This window comes from Pimephales promelas, chromosome 4 (genome assembly GCF_988280905.1).
Source record: "Pimephales promelas chromosome 4, fPimPro1.hap1.1, whole genome shotgun sequence".
Lineage (NCBI taxonomy): Eukaryota > Metazoa > Chordata > Actinopteri > Cypriniformes > Leuciscidae > Pimephales > Pimephales promelas.
Genome location: NC_142772.1, coordinates 15,475,815 through 15,499,073, shown reverse-complemented (window position 1 = coordinate 15,499,073; position 23,259 = coordinate 15,475,815). Strand labels below are relative to the sequence as shown.

General features: G+C 39.9%; 1 protein-coding gene across 3 annotated transcripts in view; it reads right to left on the bottom strand.

The window, feature by feature from the left end:
- The window catches only part of abr (ABR activator of RhoGEF and GTPase), a 490,118-nt gene that overhangs the window by 293,580 nt on the left and 173,279 nt on the right, over nt 1-23,259 (bottom strand). For all 3 annotated transcript variants that reach the window (XM_039662200.2, XM_039662201.2, XM_039662202.2), the window contains 2 exons: nt 22,797-22,904; nt 18,344-18,404 (listed from right to left, as the gene is read on the bottom strand). In XM_039662200.2, coding sequence (XP_039518134.2) covers nt 18,344-18,404; nt 22,797-22,904 — 169 coding nt within the window. The remainder of the gene's footprint in view (nt 1-18,343; nt 18,405-22,796; nt 22,905-23,259) is intronic.

The window sequence follows — 23,259 nt, the reverse complement described above, 5'->3', positions numbered from 1 at the left end:
AGTTGGATCTGGCGGGCACGAGAGGCAGGGTGAGGCTCTACATGATTTCTGTCACGTCTACTCTCTGTACAGTTCCAGTCTCCGCCCACAAATAATAACTCTTTATCATTGCAATCTCTAACAACATTGTTTACATTTTCAAAAAAAGTCAATCTCTCTTTACCAAAAGCTGGAGCATATACACTGATGAATACAAGTTGTACATTTTCATATATTACTCTCACTTTTAACAAACGACCTTTAATAATTTCTTCACACTCAACAGCTTGAGGATTAAAACTTTTTGAAAAAAGAACACCCACTCCACAACTATTACTGGTTTTGTGACTTAAAAAAACATCACCCTCCCATTCTGTCTTCCAATCAACTTCGTTATCAAAAGTACTATGTGTCTCTTGTACGAAGATAACGTCCAATTTTTTGAGGGAGCACAATCTGAAAAATGAAGCTCTTTTTCTTTCGTCTCTTGCTCCATTCAAATTCAGACTGCCTATCTTTAACTCACTCATAAAAAAGGAAAAAAGAAAGCCAAAAGAAAATCAAAGAAAAAACACATTTGAAAAGCTAAACATATTCGTCATCTTCTAGCTGTCTTTTAGCTTTCAAAACAAGTTTCTTTAGGCAATAAAATTCTTGATCAGTAAACACTTTCTCTCCAGCACTTTCATTTTGATAATTCTTAACAGAATCAACAAAAAGTTGTAGATCAGGAAATGCACACTCAAGTTTAACATTTCTAGCCCCTTTAGTACTCCTGAGAATTTTTTTAATACTCAACATAGAGTATCCACTTCCTTCCAGGGGCAAGGACTGCGAGGAAACTATAGAGTCAGCATCAGAGCCTACCTCAGCATCACTATAAGAAGCCTGAGAACAACCATGAAGAGGCAATTTCCCCATTTTTCCAGAGATTTGAAACTCATCCCTAGCTTTCCTTTTCTTAACATTATATTCAGATTTGTCATCAACTTGCATCTCACCTTCTTCAGCCAAAGGAAAAACTACTTCTTTCTGAGTGCTATTACTGGCCACCTCTTCCACAACATACTGCTGATTACTCTCAACTGGAGAGGGAACCTGAAACAACTCATCCTTTTTTCTGTGTTGGCCCTTTATTTTGTTCAAGCTTCTGTACTTTGTGTGACTTGTTCAATTTTATTCCTTCAGATTCAATCCTTTTTTGTCCCTGAGAACGTTTTAATTCAGTCTGTTTTTTCCCCTGAGTTTCATCTGATTGACTCTGTTTTTGTTCCTGAATTTCATTTGCTTCACTCAGTTTTTGTCCCTGATTTTCATTTAATTTACATTGAGATTAATTTCCTCCATTCGGTTTTTGTCCTTGTAACTTGTTTGTTTTACCAAATTTTGTCCCTGAAATTCATTTAATTAATTTTGTTTTTGTCTCTGAAATGTACTTGACTCACCCTGTTCTATGATCTTATTATTTATTTCAGCAGGGGATTTTTCTGGACACGATCGTATGAGGTGACCCTCCATTCCACATCCAAAACATTTCATTTTCTCTGACGTCACATAAACATTGTAGTCATAATCATCTTAAACACTAGATTTAATTCTTCATTGTTGTTTTTTAGAATCATAAAAACCTGCCTTCTAAAAGAAACAACATGTCTCAAATGCGGAGATTTACAGCCAAGTCCAATTGTTTTGATGGGTGACATCAGCTGCCCATGTCTCGACAGTTCCCTCTCTAACATTTCGTTACTAATGAACGGAGGGACTTGCGACAAAATGATCTTTTTTGCTGGATTAATGAGCGGCACCGCTTGAACCAAGCTATCTTTGTTCAACAATTGTTGCTACTTTGTCAAAACTATCAACAAAAATCACAACTCCGTTGTTCATCCTAGACACGGATTTAATGTCAAAAGGTGGCGCTATTTAGTCCTTGCACCATGCCCGTTTCTGAAACTTTGCACATGTCTACTGGCTAATAAATGTGATTTGTCTGTTGAGTTTCATGCAATTTCAAGCATGCTAAGAGTCTCAAAAGCATCCTAAAATAATTTCAAAGTTTGAAGCGTTGCCACGGCAACAGTTTCAAAGATATCAAGAATCCATTCACAGGTCTTCATCTGCCGTGTATTTACATTATACAGATGAAGGTTGAAGCAAATCGGGTAAAAATAAGAAGGTGATTTCAAAGCATTTTGAAAGTGACACACTTCCTGCTCTCAGTTGGTGGCGCTATAACTTTGACTCACAATAGTCACATCCATGTGATCGTCCTCTTACAGCGAACAAACTGCTGAAGTTTCATCAAGATCAGTTAATGTATGCTGAAGTTATAACACACTTCCTGTTTCACGTTTCTCGCCATAATTCCAATTCCACGCCACGGCCAAACTGTTCGAGGTATCAAAAACCCCCTGGCAATTTTTTATTCTCAATGTCTTGACTTCGAGCTGATCGAGTTTTGTGGCATTTCTTTGAATTCTCTAGAGAAGTACTTTAAATTATTCCATTGCATGTTTTTTTACAAACAACCCTAAATAGCCAACTTCCTGTTGGGCTGGGGTAAAAAGTAAGAGTGTGAAGTATACATGAACCGATGAGATCCATATGTTTACCGATTTTCATATTATTACATGCAAGTGTGTTTGATTTATGGACCAAATTTTCAGACTAAGTTTATTGACCAAGTTAATCTGATTAATAAACTAATTATATAAAACTATTGTCAATGCACTACAATTAAACTAGTTATATGCCTTTACTTATAAAAAATAAAAATAAAAACTTATTTAAAAAATACCAGGCTTAAGAAATGTATTTTCTTTATGCAGGTCATACACACAGCAGTGAAATGGTTAAGTCCCCTCCCCCTGCACACACACACACACACACACACACACACAGAGAGACAGGCACACACACACACAGACAGCCAAAGACACAGAGACACAGAGACATGTAGGCTCAGAGTGAGCATGACCATATTCAAACAAAAATATCTGACTTTTTCCTTGGGTCCTAGCTAATGAGTTTTAATTAGAAAGTTGTCCGGCTCGAGGAGTACAATATACATACCAATTTTTGTAACTCTAGTTAAAACTAACAACCCCACTTTTGTCAAAAGGTGGCGCTACTGAGCCCTCACCACGCCCGTTTCTGAAACTTTGCACATGTCTACTGGCTAATAAATATGATGTGTCTGTCGAGTTTCATGCAATTTGAAGCATGCTAAGGGTGTCAAAAGCATCCTAAAAGAATGGTAAAGTTTGATGCGTTGCCACGGCAACAGTTTCAAAGATATCAAGAATCCATTCACAGATCTTCATCTGCCGTGTATTTACATTTTACAGATGAAGTTTGAAGCATATCGGGTAAAAATAAGAGGGTGATTTCAAAGCATTTTGAAAGTGACACACTTCCTGCTCTCAGTTGGTGGCGCTATAACTTTGACTCACAATAGTAACATCCATATGATCGTCCTCTTACAGCGAACAAAGTGCTGAAGTTTCATCAAGATCAGTTAATGTATGCTGAATAGGGCTGGGCGATATGGCCAAAAAAAATTATCACGATATTTTTTTTTATATCAGTCGATATCGATAATTATCACGATATATGTCAAATCTTTATTTCTTTCAAGTTTAAAGGCAGATTTTTGCTCCTAAGTAAAAGTTGTATTAACCAGAGCGTAAATTGTGGTTTTAAACTACTCTTTATTGTCAGAACATATCATGACAAACACTTGCCAAACAAGTGAACATTTCACAAATATGAGGTAGAACATTCAGACATTTTTCCATAAAATAAATATCTCAATAGAAAAATATTTCTTCAGCAGTTTGCAGTGCAGGCTGCAATATTAAAATTACATGTTTTATCTCAAAATGCATATTTGACAGTGAGTTGACAGTAAATCTGCATTCTAACTCAAGCTAATACTTGTCACAGTCTGCGTCTGCACCATCCTGTCTGCGTCTCCTGCACTACACTTCCCATGATCCTCTCGTCTGCACACCTGAACTCACTCCCTCATCAGCCTCCCGTTCAGCGTCCTGTTTTTTTTTAATCAGTTTCACCTGTTTGCACCTCATTATGTCTGATTCATCTGTGTATTTAGTTCCCTCAGTTTTACTCTGTCTTTGTCGGTCGTTGTCTATTGATGTTTGGTGTTAGCCCGTGTGGCGCCTTTGTTCCTGTCTGCCTGCCTGCCTGCCTGTCTGTTTATATATATATATATATATATATATATATATATATATATATATATTAAAAACCCTTGTTTTTCCCGATACTCCGGTCTCCTCGTTCCTCTGCCAGAGCCACACCGTGACAGTACGACCGACCCCAAAAGAAAAGGAGATGGACCTCGTTGCTGCAGTCAATCTGCTCTGCTTAGAGCAGGGGAACCGCTCACTCGAGGACCACTTGGCGGATTTCCTCTCCCTCGTCCCAGCCACATCTTTCCCGGACGACAGCCTCTGCAGCTTCCTATATGCTGGCCTCAACACCGCCACCAGAGAGCTGTTGTCCGGGGAGGGTCCTCTGTGGAACTTCACTGCCTATGTGGAGTGGGTGCTGGTGTCATGTGGATCCTCTTTCACCGTTGACGACGGCACCAGCCCCACTCCAACGCCCGAGATCTCCTCATCGCTGGTTCCGCCCAGCCCCATCCAGCCAGAGACCGTCCAGACCGCCCAGCCAGCGCCAGAGACCGTCCAGCCAGCGCCAGAGACCGTCCAGCCAGCGCCCGAGACCGTCCAGCCAGAGCCCGAGACCGTCCAGCCAGAGCCCGAGACCGTCCAGCCAGAGCCCGAGACCGTCCAGCCAGAGCCCGAGACCAGGATCCCACCCAGCCTCCCTCTCCCACCTCCTCCCGTCACGCAGCCGTCAGCCCTTCCGTCTGCCAGCTCCCCTGACCCAGCCTGGTCGTGGGATCCCCGGTTTTCGCCTCCCGCCTCCTCCTCCTGGACACTTCCTCGGCCCCTTGTCCCATCTGCTCCCCCGTGGCTCTTACCTCCCTCAGCTCCTCCATGGCCCCTCAGTCCACCACCTCGGCCAGGCTCCTTCGACCCTCCGGATTCCCTTCGCTCCCTCGTCATCCTCCCTTCACCTTTGGACTTCCTTCCCTTGGCTCCGCCCCGTCATGTCACCCCCCCCGGTTCTGTCGAACTCCTCACTCCCTCCAGTCACCCGTCAGTCCTCACTCCCTCTGGCCTCACCGTGTCCCTCTGTGCCCCTGTCATCACTTTGGTCACCTGAGCCTGCGGGGTCACCATGTTCCCTCAGTCCCTCATCAGCACCACACGTCGTCAGTCCCTCAGCTTCACCTTGGTCTCCTCTCCCATCTGCTCCGCCCCTGTCAGTCGGCCCCCTGGTGTCGTCAGCCCCTTTTCCATCGGCTCCACCAGGGGTCCTCCCTCCATCGGCTCCGCCCTGGTCTCGCCCTCAGCCTGCTCCGCCCTGGTCTCGCCCTCAGCCTGCTCCGCCCTGGTCTCGCCCTCAGCCTGCTCTGCCCTGGCCACGCCCTCAGCCTGCTCCGCCCTGGCCACGCCTTCAGCCTGCTCCGCCCTGGCCACGCCCTCAGCCTGCTCCGCCCTGGCCACGCCCTCAGCCTGCTCCGCCCTGGCCACGCCCTCAGCCTGCTCCACCCTGGTGTCGCCCTCAGCCTGCTCCGCCCTGGTGTCGCCCTCAGCCTGCTACGCCCTGGTCTCGCCCTCAGCCTGCTCCGCCCTGGCCACGCCCTCAGCCTGCTCCGCCCTGGTGTCGCCCCTTAGCCTGCTACGCCCTGGTCTCGCCCTCAGCCTGCTCCACCCTGGCCACGCCCTGCCCAGCCTTCAGATCGTCCCCCCTCCTTCCCCTGTTCTGCGGCGTGAGGTCACGCCTCCCGGGAGGGGGGAGTTCTGTCACAGTCTGCGTCTGCACCATCCTGTCTGCGTCTCCTGCACTACACTTCCCATGATCCTCTCGTCTGCACACCTGAACTCACTCCCTCATCAGCCTCCCGTTCAGCGTCCTGTTTCATCTGTTTCACCTGTTTGCACCTCATTATGTCTGATTCATCTGTGTATTTAGTTCCCTCAGTTTTACTCTGTCTTTGTCGGTCGTTGTCTATTGATGTTTGGTGTTAGCCCGTGTGGCGCCTTTGTTCCTGTCTGCCTGCCTGTCTGTTTATGTATATATATATATATTAAAAACCCTTGTTTTTCCCGATACTCCGGTCTCCTCGTTCCTCTGCCAGAGCCTTTCGGGTCTTTCTAGCCTTTACAGAAGGTTTTCTATCCAGCCTGGAACTTGTGCTTCCTTTCAGAGGTTTTCAGCAATACATCCAAACGCTTTATGTCAAACTTTGATACTCTTGAAGTCCATAATTCATAAATATTCCGTCATTTTTGCCACTAGCTCGATGCTAGCGGACATTCTGGATATCACGTGATGTTTTTTGACCAATTACAGGCTGATCTGTAGTAAACATTGGTGTGCGTCATTACGCATGAACCAAGCGCTGATATAGTGTAGAGAGATAGAGAGACTCACGGAGATGCGCGATTCACAGAGAAACACAGCGAAATGGACGTAAATAAAGCGCTGGTCTATTTTGTTGCATTGCAGGATGATGGATTTTCAGGAGAACAGAGCTTTTTGACAGATGAGGAACTAGATTACCAGGATAGACCCAGCTGAAGTGCCATTTATTTATTTACTGTAAAAAAATATTATAGTAGTATAAATGTATTATAAAAGAATAAAAATAACATAATAAATAAAAGAATAAATAAAATAGAAATGCAAAACCTGTGATGTGGCCCTGTGTGTGATTGCTGATAGGAACTGTTTTGAGGCTTGGCACCAGTGAATTTCATGAGGCCCCAAACGCCTGGACTTCTTTTGGAAAAATGTCAATAGTTTTTGTTCTGTACAAGTTATAATGTTTATTCCTGTGCTCCAGGACTCCAAAGACATGAACAAACTATTTTCCAGAGGAAAATTGCTTAGCTTTTATTTATTTGTGTGTGATTTCAATAAATAATTGAGTGATTTCATTTCCGATTTAATTTTTCATTTGTCTTTATGGTCCCATAACTTATTTTACATTCAGGTGACATCAATGTAACACAAATATGCTGAAAGTTCAATTTGTCCTGAAAAAAAAGAGGTGTGTCAATTGTCTGTGCACCAAAGGGTTGATATTTTACAAGCTTTTTTAGTAAATGACACCAGACGGAAAATTTATTGTAAAAATACCCTTAGGTCTCAGAGGGTTAACACAAATCTGTTTTTTTTATTTTTTTTATGTAATGACCACATTTTTATTCGGTAAAATGTAATATTCTGACTGAGTTGTATTAAAATTAACCATTGGTCATCCAGTCTCATGCATTTAGATGATGATAACCACAGATAAAACCAGGCATAGCCTATAACTTAGCACCTCACTATCATAGCAAAATGTAACTTTATGGTTTCTGTGGTATTTGTATGAAAACAGTGGCCTAACAGTTAAATACATTATTAAATGCTGTACTTATATTCCATAAGACATTTAATGAATTGTCTACATTAATAATATTATACAATTAAATATGTATATCCCACATTTCATGGTGCAGTTAATATTACTTGGCTAACCTTGCAGTAAATCCATGGTAAGCTAAATGGATTCAGTATCAATTCAGATTCTGACTGGATCGTTGCACGCAGTGTTTCTCCCTTTTTTGTCAGCGGTGTTTTATCTGCCCTAAACTGGTTTAAACTTGACATCTGTGTTCTTCGCTGAACTCAAGCGCTTCTCGCTGGATGTCTTGAGCGAGACGATCAAAGCAATCGCGTCTGCTCCAGCGAGCTCGCGCTGCGCTCACTGACGTTTGGACTTTGAGCCGAGCGGATAAATGCTCCGTGTGGCGCGCGCGGTTCAAATGAGTTTCGTTCCGCTTTTGGCGCATAAACATTATCGGACATTTATCGACCTCTTGATATCGTTTTATCGAGAAAAATTATATCGCGATAATTATCGTTATTGTTTTATCGCCCAGCCCTAATGCTGAAGTTATAACACACTTCCTGTTTCACGTTTCTCGCCATGATTTCGTTTCCTCGCCACGGCCAAACCGTTCGAGATATCAAAAATCCCCACACAAGCTTTCATCCTCAATGTCTTGACTTCACGCTGACCGAGTTTCGTCGAATTTGGATCAAAGCTCTAGAAGGAGTATTTCACATTCCATTGCGTGTGTTTTACGAACAACCCTCAATAGCCGACTTCCTGTTGGGCTGAGGTAAAAAGTAAAAGTGTGAGGTATATATGAAACGATGAGATCAACATGTGTACCGAGTTTCATATTATTGCATACAAGCGTGTTTGAGTTATGGACCAAGTGTTCGGACCCCGTTCCAGGGGGTGCTGACGAGCCCCCCTACCACGCCCGGGTACCAGCTTCAGCCCGGCTCTGATGGCCGCGGGTTCTGACCCGTGTGCAAAGTTTCAAGAGTTTTTGAGCATGTTAAGGGCTCCAAAAGTGCCAAAAAGGTAGTAAAATAATAATAAGAATAAATAATCCCAAGGAAAACAATAGGGCCTTCGCCCTTTCAGGGCTTGGGCCCTAATAATCCTAAGGAAAACAATAGGGCCTTCGCCCTTTCAGGGCTTGGGCCCTAATAATCCTTAGGAAAACAATTGGGCCTTCGCCCTTTCAGGGCTTGGGCCCTAAATATAGCTGCGAGCAGTGATTGCGGGCCCAAGCCGGTGGCACCGCAACCATGGCGGATGGCGGTACCGCCAGCTTTGGCCCTTCATCGCTGCTCACAGCTATATTTAAAGGGCACCTCTTCTGCCCCTTTTTACAAGATGTAATATTGGTCTCAGGTGTCCCCAGAATGTATTTGTGAAGTTTGAGCTCAAAATACCCCACAGTTAATTTATTATAACCATTTGAAAATGTCATTTTGGGGCCTCTTTAAAAATGAGCTTTGGAGGTATACCACCTTAATGCAAATGAGCTGCATATCCCCGCCCTGCCTTTGGATGAGGGCGTAACTTGATACCTATCGGCAGTCACTCTAAGCAGACGGGCTGAGAGACGCGCTGTTTTGAATGTCATTCAGCGTACGTTTGAATCGGAATATATAAATAGTACGAAGAGACTCCGGCAGAATAAACACAAATGAGAATGGACCAGTACGTCTTGGTATGGTTATTTCATACATTTATGTATAGAGTTGTAATCGTGTCCCATTTGCAATTATGGATGTGCAACACACACACACACACACACACACACAGAGACATACACAAACACTAACGCTGGTGCTAACGCTGGCTTTTTTGAAACTACATACACATACTGTGATAAAGTTTGCTATGTACAAGCGAAATACATTTATACGAGGGACCTGTTGCGTCATGTTTAGCTTGTCATTCAGGTGCTTCTGTGGCAAATGTGAGAAGATGGCTAACTTACAGGACAACAACATGCAGTTTTTAATACAATATATTTATATATAGGGATGGGTATCGTTAAGGTTTTATCGGTATTACTACTCTTACCGATACCGCTTATCGATCCGGTACTTTAACGGTATTCTTATCGGTTCTTTTTGGTGTTTTGTATTATTTATTTCTTTTAAGAATTAAGAACATAATTAAACTTTATATTTTGAAATGTAAAATAGAAAAAAGCAAAACGAAGAAAAATATATTTTTGTTATGCAGCAGTGTGCAGGCTTTTTTTGTTTTATATACAAAAAGGACACATAAGAAAAAAAACAATTACAAACACAAGAATATAATTAATCAAAGATACAAATTATATACAAAGTGCTTTAATTTCAGGAAGGTGTACTAACATATCTTTTCAGGTAATTGTTTCTGTCTGAAAAGAAACCTAGTAATCAAATATAAAATAGCACTGTATAGTTTATCATTATTAAATCTAAAGTTACTCATTCAAAAGCTGTGAGTGATTTTCTCTGCCTTTTGTTGTTTGATTTGCATTAATGGCTGAATCGTCAGCAGGTTTAGGCTATTAGACTGCTGCCCCTTTAAGACCGAGTGCAGATAATGGGGACTGATGCACCATCATTTTCTCCCTATTATTTATGTCCATTTAAGACATAATTGTGTTTAAGTGAATAAACTGTGTTTAAGTAAATCTCAGAGCTGGTCATTTTGACATTTTTATGTATATTTGATAGTTAAGGACGCACGAAGCCCAAGTATAGGCTACTTTTCTTGTCTCGTTGCAGTCCGTTTAGGAGCGCGCACCGCCTTGTGAACAGCGTCTCTTGCGCAGGTTTTGTGTTTTTAATAGTCATTTTCTTGATTTTGCAACAATCGCCGATCGTGCTGATTCTGACGGTTACGTTTGGGTTTTAGGACGAACTGACAGCGCTCTGCAGTGCTGTGAAGTAAAGGAAGTTAAGCTGGACAGATCATGCGTCTCGTTTTACAACGGTTTTATCTCAAATATCTTCTTTTTATAATCTTTGGAAGCCGAAATACAAAATATAATAATATCCCAGATCTAAAGTGTAACCACGTTGAATGTTTAGTTCTGTCCTGATTGTCACTCATTAAGCAGGGCTGTCGTGTTGCGCACGCTGTGGCTTTGCGTGAGAGATCGCTCTCTCTCTTCTCTCTCTCTCTTCTGAACTGCGAATTGCAAATTTGCATCACAGACGAATGGTTTAATTAAAATGTAGTTTATATATAGAAATGGCTGGCGATATAAACATGTTCAAGATAACGTCTTTATAGGAATAATAGTAGCCCAACTTGCGTGTATTTACTTAATTTCTCCAGTACCGACAGCAGAACCGATAACGTCCGAGCTTATCGATACAGCGGTCTTTCAAAATTCAGTACCGGGGCCCGTTTAATACCGGGTTTCGGTACCCATCCCTATTTATATATATATATATATATATATATATATAAACGTACGGTTACATACTATACAAACAAGGTTTAAATTATATAAACAGACATCCTAGGACGACGACAATAACAACTTTAGACGCACTTGTTGCTGAATTAGCTGACATCGACTGAACAGACTAAGTTATTTGCTCAAAATTCATAAAATACACTTACTGTTACTGGATGTGTCGGTGGATCGCAAACAGTAGATGACGATCCACACTTGAGGATTAACTTTTAAGCCACAACAACAGGATTAACCCACGACAGAACATTTATTTTTCCAAGAGATATTACCAGCTGTCGTTGAAACAATGGAGGATGGTGTGTACAGATCACCGAGGGCGGGGTCTATAGCCCCTTTAACACAGAGATTCCAGAAAATACACGGATAATGTGACCCAGCATTTGTCCCGGGAATGTTTGATTTCGGTTCATTCACACTGCAAGTGATTTGCAGGGACCTGTGAGTGCGTTCACACACAACCCGTAAAAATCCCGGGAAGACACATGACGTCAGGATGAGACGTATAACGGACGTGTCGAAAACATGTACACGCGCATACCGTTCCACAAAGCTGGTGAACGATCTCAGCTTACAGAAGGGCTGCACGTTTTCAAGTTTTTCATTAACCGTTAACCGAGGCCCTTATCGGTTAATACTCGGTTAACCATAGTGTGCGCGCCGCAACCTTGAGACACAGAGTTAATTTTTAACACCTTTAATAACTGATTGGACCCCATTTGAAACTAAATTAATTTATAGAAATAAAACGCAGTGGTAAGTTCAGAGCAGTTAAAGTAGGTGCGTTTCCATCACCCTTTAAACTGAAATTGCCAATTGAAAATACGCACATTGGCAACACGTCCATTTCGCAAAAACTCTGTGTCCGCAAATAATAATAATAATCATCATTATTGTAACATTTTATTAGGCTGCATATGTAGAAGACGCTTTTATCCAAAAAAGGAACAAAGCACAAATAAACACAATATGTTGACGCATATCCAGTGTGTGTGCTTAGTGTGGAGGCTGCGAGACGCCCATGTGAACACTTACAGTTTCATTGCAGTTCTTTTAGTGGAAAGAACTTAAAATACTCTTTCATTTCTGGTCATACAGAAAATAATAATACATTATTCACAAATACATTTATTTGCGTAAACTCACAATAACAAGAAAACGTTGTGCTTTAACAAACAGGCGCCCTTCATGATCTCCGTGAACTGAAGCGCGAGAACTGAAACAGCCACCGCATTCAAATTTGTTCGTTTTAAATTTGAAATTTAAAGCTTTAGTCTGAGTAGACTAAGCTTTAAATGTCCAATTTAAAACGAACAAATTCGAATCAAAAGCCAATATCTTCTGACTATGGAATTATGTAGCCCAGCGGTTTTCAATAGGTGAGGCGCGCCTCCCCTGGGGGGCGCCAAAGAGCGACAGGAGAGGCGCGAAGCAGTTTATAATACGCAACTTTTTTTTTTTTTTAAGTCGCGTTAAAACAGCACGGGTTTCGGGTTGCGTTTTTTGGGGCTTATTAAAAAAAAGGTTGTTTGTTAGGAAAATCTGACAAGCAACTTTGTTTTCTTTACATCTATGGTGACGGTTGGCCGTTTTCTCAATCTCCAATACATTGATTGACACTGTCTGACGGTGTACTTTTGCGTCCATTTCTTTTCCCTTTTTTTAACTCGTAATTAAATTACGAAAAACATGCTTTCTTTATTCGTTTTTAGACTGGTAAAACGATATTCACAAACTTTTTTTTTCTTTATATACAAGGCTTAGATTTTTAACTTCACATTGGCCTATAAAGAAAGCCTAAAACAAAAACATTTCATAAACAGTTTAAGCTATAAAAAATAAAACTTTATTAAAACATAAATAAATTATTTTATGATACACATGCCTATTACTGTCTTAAGTGAACTCATTTATAAATGCCAATAATAATTGTCATTAATATTATTAGTCTACATTTAGGCTAGATTCGAAGACGCTTTTATCCAAAAAAATGTGAGAAAATGGGACGAGTGTCAGATCGCGTCTCTGTCAGCAACAGCTGTCCGAATTCGCTCACTCGTTTTTATTTACTCCTTTTCATTCACTCCTTCAAGTGAACAGTAGGCTATTAGTGGACTAACGTAGGGGTTTAGGGGGCGATTTCGGATTCATCAACCCATGTTCTCAAGCAGTGAAAAATAGTGGACACCTCAACGCGTCGACAGACAGGACCGTGCAGGTAATATTTAATATGAAACAAAGTCTCAACTTTCAAATTTGGTCAGTCAAAGAAAATTAAAGGCCTACCGTTTTGTGGCTCTTTAATGTGTCGTGACAGATTGCCTGGCTGATAAAGCCAAGTTCCACCGACGTTAATCTAACTCTCCTGACGTACTGACTCTCCTAACTCTTTGTCGGACAAAAATTGTGGATTTTGATTGGTCAGATCACATGTCTGTCAATCAAACTCCAAGCGAAGGATGAATTGACGCTAATTTAAAAGTGAAAGTTAGTTTCGTTTTCAAACTAGCGCATATTCAAGGCACAATAACAAAACGGTTCTATTCCGCACTACCGCACCAAGAATGTCCATTGATGCCCGTGAAAATGCGCGCATTTTACGTTTACTCTTAAATTAGCGATTTAAATGCCTCCGCCGGTGACACCGTTAGCTATTACCGGTATTGTCACACGTCGATTAACCGGTGAGAAAATATCCTCACCGCGTCACATCCCTACTGCTCAAAAGCGCGGCCTCTCATTGTTCCCACTAATATGGACGATTAAATTGAAACTCACTTACAACTTGTTGTTTTGAAATTGAATGCATAAATTGGTTGGGCCATAGAGTTTTTTTTTTAATTATTTTTTTTTTATTGCTTTGCCGCTCTTGTAGCGCAAATGACGTGAATGGCGCATTTTGTTTGTTTAAAAAGGTTTTAGATTGTTAAAAAAAATTCATGAAAAATATGTGAATCTGTTCGATCTGATAACATGATTTCAATGCAGTTGACTGTTAAATGTTACGTGTTCCGTGAACGAACAGCGTTGTCGTTCATTGATCAGGTAGAGCTGTCCATTGTGCTGATTTTGTTCGAGACGCTTTTTCAGCCGTCAGGTGTCGTCGTCGGTAGCTTTGGCACCGATTACACGTTAAAGGGATAGTTCACTTCAAAATGAAAATTCTGTCATCATATAGGCCTAGGTCTACTCACACTCAAGTTGTTTCAAACCTGTATGAATTTCTTTCTTCTGCTGAACACAAAGGAATTTATTTTGAAGAATGATTATTATTATTATTATTATTATTATTAATAAGAATGTCAGTAACCAAACAGTTAACAGGAACCATTGACTTCCATTGTATTTTTTAGTAAGTCAATGGGACCAGTTTACTGTTTGGTTACTGACATTTTTCAAAATATATTTCTTTGTGTTTAGCAGAAGAAAGACATTCATACAGGTTTAAAACAACTTGAGGGTGAGTATATGATGATAGAATTTTCATTTTGATGTGCATCTCTTTAAGCATGTTTTGTTGAATTGTGGTTAGGCATATGCTACTGATGTTCAGTGATTTTAAAAGTAGCCTCAATTAGGCCTGCATGAAGTTGGAAACTATTTTCTGTTGCAAAGAATCATTTATGAATGAAAATAAAATGTCTTCAAATACATACAATATTAAAAAAGATTTGTTGTTGATCATACAATCAGTTGTTATTGAAACTCATCATTGCCTGGAACACACAAAAGATGGCATTTACTGCAGAGGCATGGGTTAGGGCTTGCAGACAGTGTTTTTTTTTTTTTTTTTTTTTTTTGGGGGGGGGGGGGGGGGGGGCTCGGCTGTCCTCACCTACTCTAAGGGGAGGCTCACATTCACCCAATTTGCAATTTGAAAACCCCTGATGTAGCCTATCTAATTCTATTTCTCTCTAAAGGTGCATCCGGGGATGGAGATTTGTTTTTAGCAGAAACTGATTTAGAAAACAATAGTTTATTAATAAACAATTAATGCCTCGTTATTTTATATTATTTTATTATCAGACACATTTATTATATCTTATAAATCATCTATAAATCCCCTTTCTGTAGGCTGTGGTTAGGGCTCTTCTCATTCAGCACTGCGGGGAAAATATCATTTCCAGGTTCTAATTTGGCCTCAGAAAACCAGTAAAATCTTTTTTTCCCATATTCATTTGTCAAATATTTGAAATGTTTAAAGGGGCAAAAAATCAAACAAATATTTGAAAATTCGTCGATATATAGCCTATATATTTTTGCGCAACATTTGACGTACATGCAGTTCAAATGAACATTTTGGTGTTCAACTCTGCGTTTTACAAAATACAACAACCGTTCATTTTTCGTTTTGCAATTAGGCCTACGGATTAAATAAGGCGAAACGAATGAACACAAAAGTACACTGACCGTTTGGACATATACGAGGCAGAGTTCTGTTTTAAAATTCATAAAAGATACAAGGAATAGCCTACTAGACGAAACCTCAAAGAAATGCCACAATCAAGACCGCGGAGCAGAAATGAGGGAGAAACACACAGAAACTGTGACTTTCCCTGCCATTAATGCTTGGATGACACACCACGTCTCCTTCCATAAATAATAATAATGTCTAGTGGGGTGGCTGTGATATACCAACGTCCGTTGCCATTATTTTTTAAATGGCTTATCGCGAAAGGAAAAAAAAAAATGTTTTAGTCACATAACACCGTTAATAGAAACGCTGTCATTTCACAATATTTTTTTATCGACAATCAGAAAAAAAAAACGCAAAAGTTTTTGTGCAAATATGTGTTGACGCCACTTAACCAAGCAAAAAGGTTTCACTCGGTTATGCAATTTTAAACGGTCAATCGGTTAACCGGTTAACCATGGACACACCTAGCTCTGCTTCGCTCCAGTTTGCAGGTATTTGTTCGTCCTTTCTTTGTTGATGACGAACACAAACTTTCTTCTAAGAGCAACAGAGTCGCGCGATGGCACGAGCGTCATCACTATGACACACCCTTTACGGCATTGGTCCTGGCTTTTGTTCACACAGCGCGCGTTCCGGGACTGATTACGGCAATGTTACTAGGTCCCCAACCCGGGATCAATCCCAGAATCAATCCCAGGTCGTGTTTGCGTTCACACAGACGGCGTTCTGGCAGTTTCCCGGCAATTTCCTGGGATCAACTCGCTGTGTGAAAGGGGCTTATGCCACAACCACACTGTCAATGAAACCCCTTTCTCACTTTCTACGTCACAAAGAGCTGAATCTTAGAACAGCTCGTTCTGAGACAGTGGATATGATTTATTGAGATTGTAAAAAAAAACACTGGGTGGATTTCTATCGTTCGAGGGTGGTTTTGCTCACACACTGCCAACACACATTTATGTTCAAACACCATGTAAAAGTGAATTTTCCATAATAGGTGCCCTTTAAGTATATATATGGTGCCTTTAGTGTTATTCTGCACGATGTGCAAAAACTTAACCCCGCTTTTTTAAGTATATATATATATATATATATATATATATATATATATATATATATAAAGATGGTTATTCTGCACAACGTGCAAAAACTTAACCCCCGCTTTGACTGTCGAAGAGAAGTGTGCTGAAGAGCATGCATCAGTGAGGGCTTTGCAAAATATACTGTATATACATACAAACACACACACACACTAAATGAGGTTAGTGTTTTACAATATTAAGGAAAGCACAGTAGCGGTTCTAGGCACGGGCGAACCGGGCAGTCGCCCGGGGCGGCATTTCTTCATGTCACATGGGGGCGGCACGCACGAGCAGTTAAAAAAATCCTCAGTGCCGCGAAGGTTTTCTATTTTTTTACCATTTTGATTCAATTATTGGCAATGGCGCCCCTAATTGCTGAGAAGGTGCCGTGCACAGAAGCGATGTCAAGGGGGTCTCTTGATTAGTTCACGTATCGCGTCTTTTGCGCGCTCGAGGTCGTTATTTCAAATAGGCGATTAGGCGCACGGTAAGCGCGCTCAAAGGTTTTTGTGTTAACCTTTTTTTAAGTTTAGTAGGTAAGATAAAAGACACTCCTTTAAAACAAATCTTTAATGTTATTAACTTGGTGAATTGATTGTGTATTAGGCTTTTTGTGTATGTGATCATGTTGGTCACAATATTCATGAAATGAAAATAATTTACATAATGATCAACTTTGTCTTTTTACAGTAGCCTATATGCAAAGTACAATTTTCTATTTTCTAACATTCTAACATTTTAAGAGTGACATAGGGCTAAAAAAAAAAGCTATTTTAGGTATAACAGTTTGGATAGTGTTTAATATGAGAGCTGTTCAAAATTATTTAAGAGATAAGAGATAAGTATTGTGTTACTAAATAAGTATCTCTCAGACCCTTTTACTTTTAAAAACTCCATTTCGTGACAAATATTGTTTAACAAGCCATAACTAAAAGTGTGCCATGCATATAATTTAAGGCAATAACCAATGCGCTAATGGTTACTTCCTCTCTTTAAAGTTAGATTAAACTAGCAAAATAACTGGATTCTATTAACTGTGTTTTTCAAATGAACGGTATGTGATTTTATTGTTGGGTTGTTGTTGTTTTGTTTTTAGAGTCTTTGACAATAGAGACAATAGAGTCTTTAAGTTTTACAAAATGTTTACAGAATGCTGCTGGGTGCTCCCTGCACTTTGTTATTATTATTATTATTATTATTATTATTATTAATAACAGTTATCATATTCAAATATATGATTAAATGATGATTAAAATCATTTAAAGAAAGTATTTGTCAACTTAATTTTGACATTAATTTATAGTTTTACACCAGACATAAGCTAAAATATCATATATATTCAAAATATCGGTTATCGGTCTATTTGATCTGTAATAATCGGTATTGCATCGGCCCTGAAAATCACAAATCGGTCGACCCCTACACACAACAATCATGAATTGAGTCAAAGCATTAAAATGCAATACAGTTACCATAGGTGCAGTTACAACACAGCCGGAGAACTAGAAGAATCTCCATGACAAACTTCCACTAATCCTGCAGTCTTCTCTAAATGCTCTCTCACTACTTCCTTCTCATTCTGCAGCCCCTTTTATCCATCCCTCACAAACACGGACAAAGCAGCAAGAGAGAGAGAGTCGTACACTCCTGCTCTCCCACACTCCAAAACACTCAGAATGAGCAAGCACACACTCTTCCTCACACACACTTGAGTTGTGGATGCTGCATACACAAGTAGAAAGATGCAGAGCTGAACTCATTCTTAAGAGACACTGCTCACAGCTCACTTGCACATACATGACAATTTACTCTCACAATGTACCATCAATCAACACATCAAATCACAAAGAAACAGATTCAGGCTCACATAGTGTAAATACGGTTCGCTCATGCATGTCACACACATCACAGATCAATAGATACGCTCTTACCCTCCATGGTGGTGCTTGTGGTGCAGTCCTTGGATTCTTTTGGACCTTTAACTTTCAGATTCTGTAAACAGAAAAGATGCCTACTATAAGCACACACCAATACAAGTGCACATATATACAGAGCCTGGTCTGGCTCAGGCAGCAAAATGTGACGCATACATCCTGCATGGAATAATCAAGAGAAATGTGATGCAGAAGGCTGCTTGTGTATGTGTGTATGAGTAAAAGCATCAAGTAGAGGATGATAGCTAGATGTGATGCGAAAATGCTTTTGTGGGCACTTGCATTGCAATAGTAACCCTAACATGCAATGTATTAAACATCTGTTTTTCATCTAGATTTGGCTTTGATGCCTTAAACTGAGTCTGACAGATGATAACAGGCAAAATGACAAACTTAAATTGGAACCGCCTTGCCATATCTCAAGACCCCATTCAATTGGGGCAAAACTCTTTTGAGTTGCTAATGCAATTGCTAGGTCAAAAGAGATTGCTAGGTCAAAAGATTTCAGCCCCAATTAAAGGGGGTCTTGAGATATGGCAAGATGGTTCCAATTTAAGTTTATGTAATTTTGCCTGTTATCATCTGTCAGACTCAGTTTAAGGCATCAAAGCCAAATCTAGATGAAAAAAAACAGATTTTTAATACTTTGCATGTTAGGGTTACGTGTTTGTTCAAATGATAATTTTAGTAATTCCCACAGATTTCGTACTCACACTAAAAGTGCATGCACCATTCTCATGAAGCAGCCTCTCAAACAGCTTGAGAGTACAAAAAGTTATTTTTCATGGCTTATTGCACTTAAACAGTAGCCTGGATGCCAGCCCGAACTCCGCCCACAACATTTTTTGGTCGGGAAGTTCGGTCTGGACTTGATCCATTGAGGAGTAATTATGATCAGTCAAAAAATGATCAGGCCAATCAAATTGCCAGGGCAGGCTTTATACGATGATGGACAGGTGATCTGCAGGCACGTAATCATCACGTTATCAAAGAGCACTTGTCAAAGATGACTGCAGCTGTAGAATTGAGATGTATAGATTCCGCTGTCACGTCTTTTGTAAAATAAATCGACAGAACATTCATTTTAATAGACAAACAGAGAACTGCAATCAAGGCATTTGTCGATCGGAAAGATATTTTTGGCGTCCTTCCTACATGATTCGGGAAAAGTGTAACTTATCAGCTGGCTCTGACGGTTGCTAAGAAGATGGGACGTAATGAAATGCCTGAGGTCGTTGTGGTTTCTCCTTTGGTGCCACTCATGGAGAAGTGAGTAAAAGAAGCAACACTCGTTATTTAACTTCTAAAATAAGTAAAGTTAGGCTACGTTCTGTATTTGAAAACTGTGCTATGCAAAGGAGTTGACTTACTGCGTTGCTCTGATTGGTTGTAGGTCTATCGACTATCCAATTGAGTGCAGAGGGTTTTTTTTTCCTGGTTCGGTTACGACATGCCTCATAATCAAAGCCCAACGGAGGAGTTTCATATTCTTTCATATTCTCTCTTGAATATGAGTATGACAAAGTCAGGCTACTTAAACAGTCAAATACATACCAAATTGTCAAAATTCCCATCTTGCAGAGTATTCAGGTAAATACAGTGAGATATGGAACGCAAATAGTTGAGAGAAAACACATGTTGTGTAACAGAATATTGGATCTGTGTACTTAAAGGCAGGGAAGACAGTTTTTTTTTTTCTAAAAAAAAAAAATATTTTACCAAATTTGTTTAAACTGTCTTTATACTAAAGGGCTGTTGAATGCTTGATTCTGATTGGTTGAGAACGTTCTAAAGGTGTGCAATTATTTTCAGGGAAACGCACAGCTAAAGTAGTTTCAGGCAAGTTTGAACCGCATTACAGTTCCATATCACTGCGCGTAGTTAACGGAAAATACAATTCATAACAAGAGAAGACATGCAGCCCCATGCGCTTGATTGCAACTTTCGATGTCTAACTTAGTTTAATTTTAAAAAATAAAGTATGTAGTCCTATCTATAATAGGCCTATACAAAATTAAACTGAATAGGCTATATAAATAAATTAATTGTTCTGCTGCACGGATTTTCGTAATTATTCCAGTCAGATAATATAACAAATAAATAATTATTGATAGGCTTACTTGTTAAAAGGGCTTTGTGTTTTTCATTTATTGGGTTATCTACTGTCAATTAAAGAAAACAATAATGAACTAATTAATTAAAACGAAGTTAATAAATAAATAAATAAATAAATAATAATATTGACGCACATGCTTTTCTGTCTCATTATTTCAACATCTCTCTCTCTCTCTAATAACTGCATTAATAACTGCATAAAGCCGGGACAGACTAGTTTAGGCCTACTAAGGCCAGTTATGAATGTAATTTGATGCTTCTGACTGATCATGCCCAAACGCACGTTCAGTGCGTTCAGTCTGTGTTCACATAGTTGGTGTTTAGTAAGACCTGCAGTCGATGGAAAGTCGGTCTTCGAATATTTCAGCGAATTGTAAGTGTGTCCCCATCATTACATTAGTCTGCAATAAGTTGCTCAAACCTCCGTTACTACCTGTTGTCGTTTGACGAAAATGACGTTTTGGAATTAGCAACGGAGGCATGGGATTAGATGCGTAAGAATTTAGTCCTACATACAAGAGCGCTTTAATGTCAAAAACGTGACAAACGTCTTGATATGAATCATCTGAACAATGTTTTGAGGTGTGGTAACTGTAGAATAAGCGGAATAATTGACTTTAGGCCGTTGAATTATCCGAAAAATAATGCACACCCGAGGTTCGCGTCGTGACCGCATTACCACCTCGGGTGTCCATTATTTTTCTAATAATTCAACGGCCTGTCGTCAATTATTCCTTACTTATATACCAATACAAAATTATAATGTAAGTACTCTGAAAAGGAGAGTATAAAAATCGAGTGTCTGTTGTCCTCTCAGGGCAGCAATAAACACAGTTACTTATTTCCATTCGGAAACGAATGAAATGATTGAAATGATTGGCTGGGTGACTGTCACTCTCCCTCGCTACCATGGCTACCACCCCTGCTGTTACAGGAGCTGCCCACATGCGCGCACTCGTTTGACTCGAGGAAGGGAAGAGGCACGTATCGGCCGGAAGCTAGGAAGAATCACAATTATGGCAGAGAAAGAGCAGTGAAAATTCCCAGTGCCTGCATATACAGTCAGCGAAGGCAAACAAGGCAAAAAAGGAAGACAGTATTCTGCTTCGCCCTCGACCCCTGACCTGTCCTTGAGCCGTCGATGTGGCAGCCTACTTGTCTTCGGAGTGTAGTCCTCATCAGAGCCAACAGTGCTTACATCCAAAACACTGTATATGTTAGAAATCTTACACGAAATTCACCTTCATCGCAGTGTATAATGAACATGTATCAATGCAACATGTTTTTAGCTTTGCCTTATGTTACTAGCTTGTTACCGAATCAAACTCAATATATTTTAAACTTTACCTGTATCAATATGCTAGCTTGATAGTGAGTACTAACAGCCATGTTAGTTGTTTATATTCATAATGATAAAGTTAGGTATTGTATTACATGTGATTCTGACATGATGTCACTACATGCACTGGGCTCCTTTCCGCTCGGCGCTGGTAAACGCGTCCTCCAGCGGAGCGGTCGGACTCGGCATTGCACGTTCATGTGTGGGACGTGGCTTTGGAAGGAGCCCAGAAGGGAGGGGGTGGGAGTGAATGGATTAGGTAGCTTTGTTTATTGCAGCCCTGAGAGGACAACAGACAATTGATTTTGATACTCTCCTTTTCAGAGTTACATTTTAATTATGTATTGGTAAATAAAGACAGTTTAAACCAATTTGGGGAAAAGTTTTTTAGTAAAAACCTGCCTACCCTGCCTTTAAAGTCATAGCCGCCTGATAAACCTTCTGCTGTCTGTCATGTTAATCAAAGAACCAAATACAGACAGAAAATCACTTTCTGCTCTTGACGGAATAACTTTTGTAGCTTTAATTGAAATCATTAATCTGCATTTCATTTTTACAATGAAGACTATCCAGTGTTATTTTACATTTGATTAGTTTAATTTCTGTATTATTTCTTACCAGAAAACTACTGTTAGACCCACCTGAAAAACTTAAAGCCATGTTTATTTCATTTGTCTCTTTATTTATATTGTATTTCTTTGTACAAATTTCTATCGTTTGAAATTAGTTTACTCTTCTATTTTTAAAATTTAGTTCAACGATTAAAATAAAGCCTCCCTGTTCTGTGTGTAAACGATTGCAACACAATGACCCAAATTATCAAAAAATGATAACAAAATTAACAAATTATCTGTATGGCGGTATGTGAGGCAGTTGTCCCTGTGGTATTGGAAAATGATTAGGAATATCGATCATTATCAAGGTATCATTTCGAAGTTGGACATTCCAGTATTGTAACAACACTAGGGCTGGATGGCCAGAGGTAGATGATCTCACCTCAGAGATCTTCTGAAATTGGATGTTGGCCTGGCTGCATTTCTCTGCCGTCTCCACTGCGATTTTATAGTTGTCCACAAAAGCTTTGTACACACCGAGCTGACTGGCCTGAGAAATAAGCAGAGGAAAAAAGGTGGTAAATGCAGTAGAAACACACACACAAAAGGGATTTTTACACTGTGCTTAACCACGGCTTATATTATCATTCTAAAGAGCACTTTTAACCCCCGGTAAAGTAACATTTCACATTTGTAATTTTAGAAGTAGGATTTGAACTGCGTGTTTTCTTTCCTTAAAAAGTAATTCAATTTGTGATGCGATTCATTAATTGTACGCAATTAGATGATGATTTTTTTTTTTATCATTTAAAACTGTTCACACACCAAATATATTGAAATCATGAAATCTGCCAAATGAACAAAAACAAAGGTAACACTTTACATAAGGTGTCATTAGTTAACAT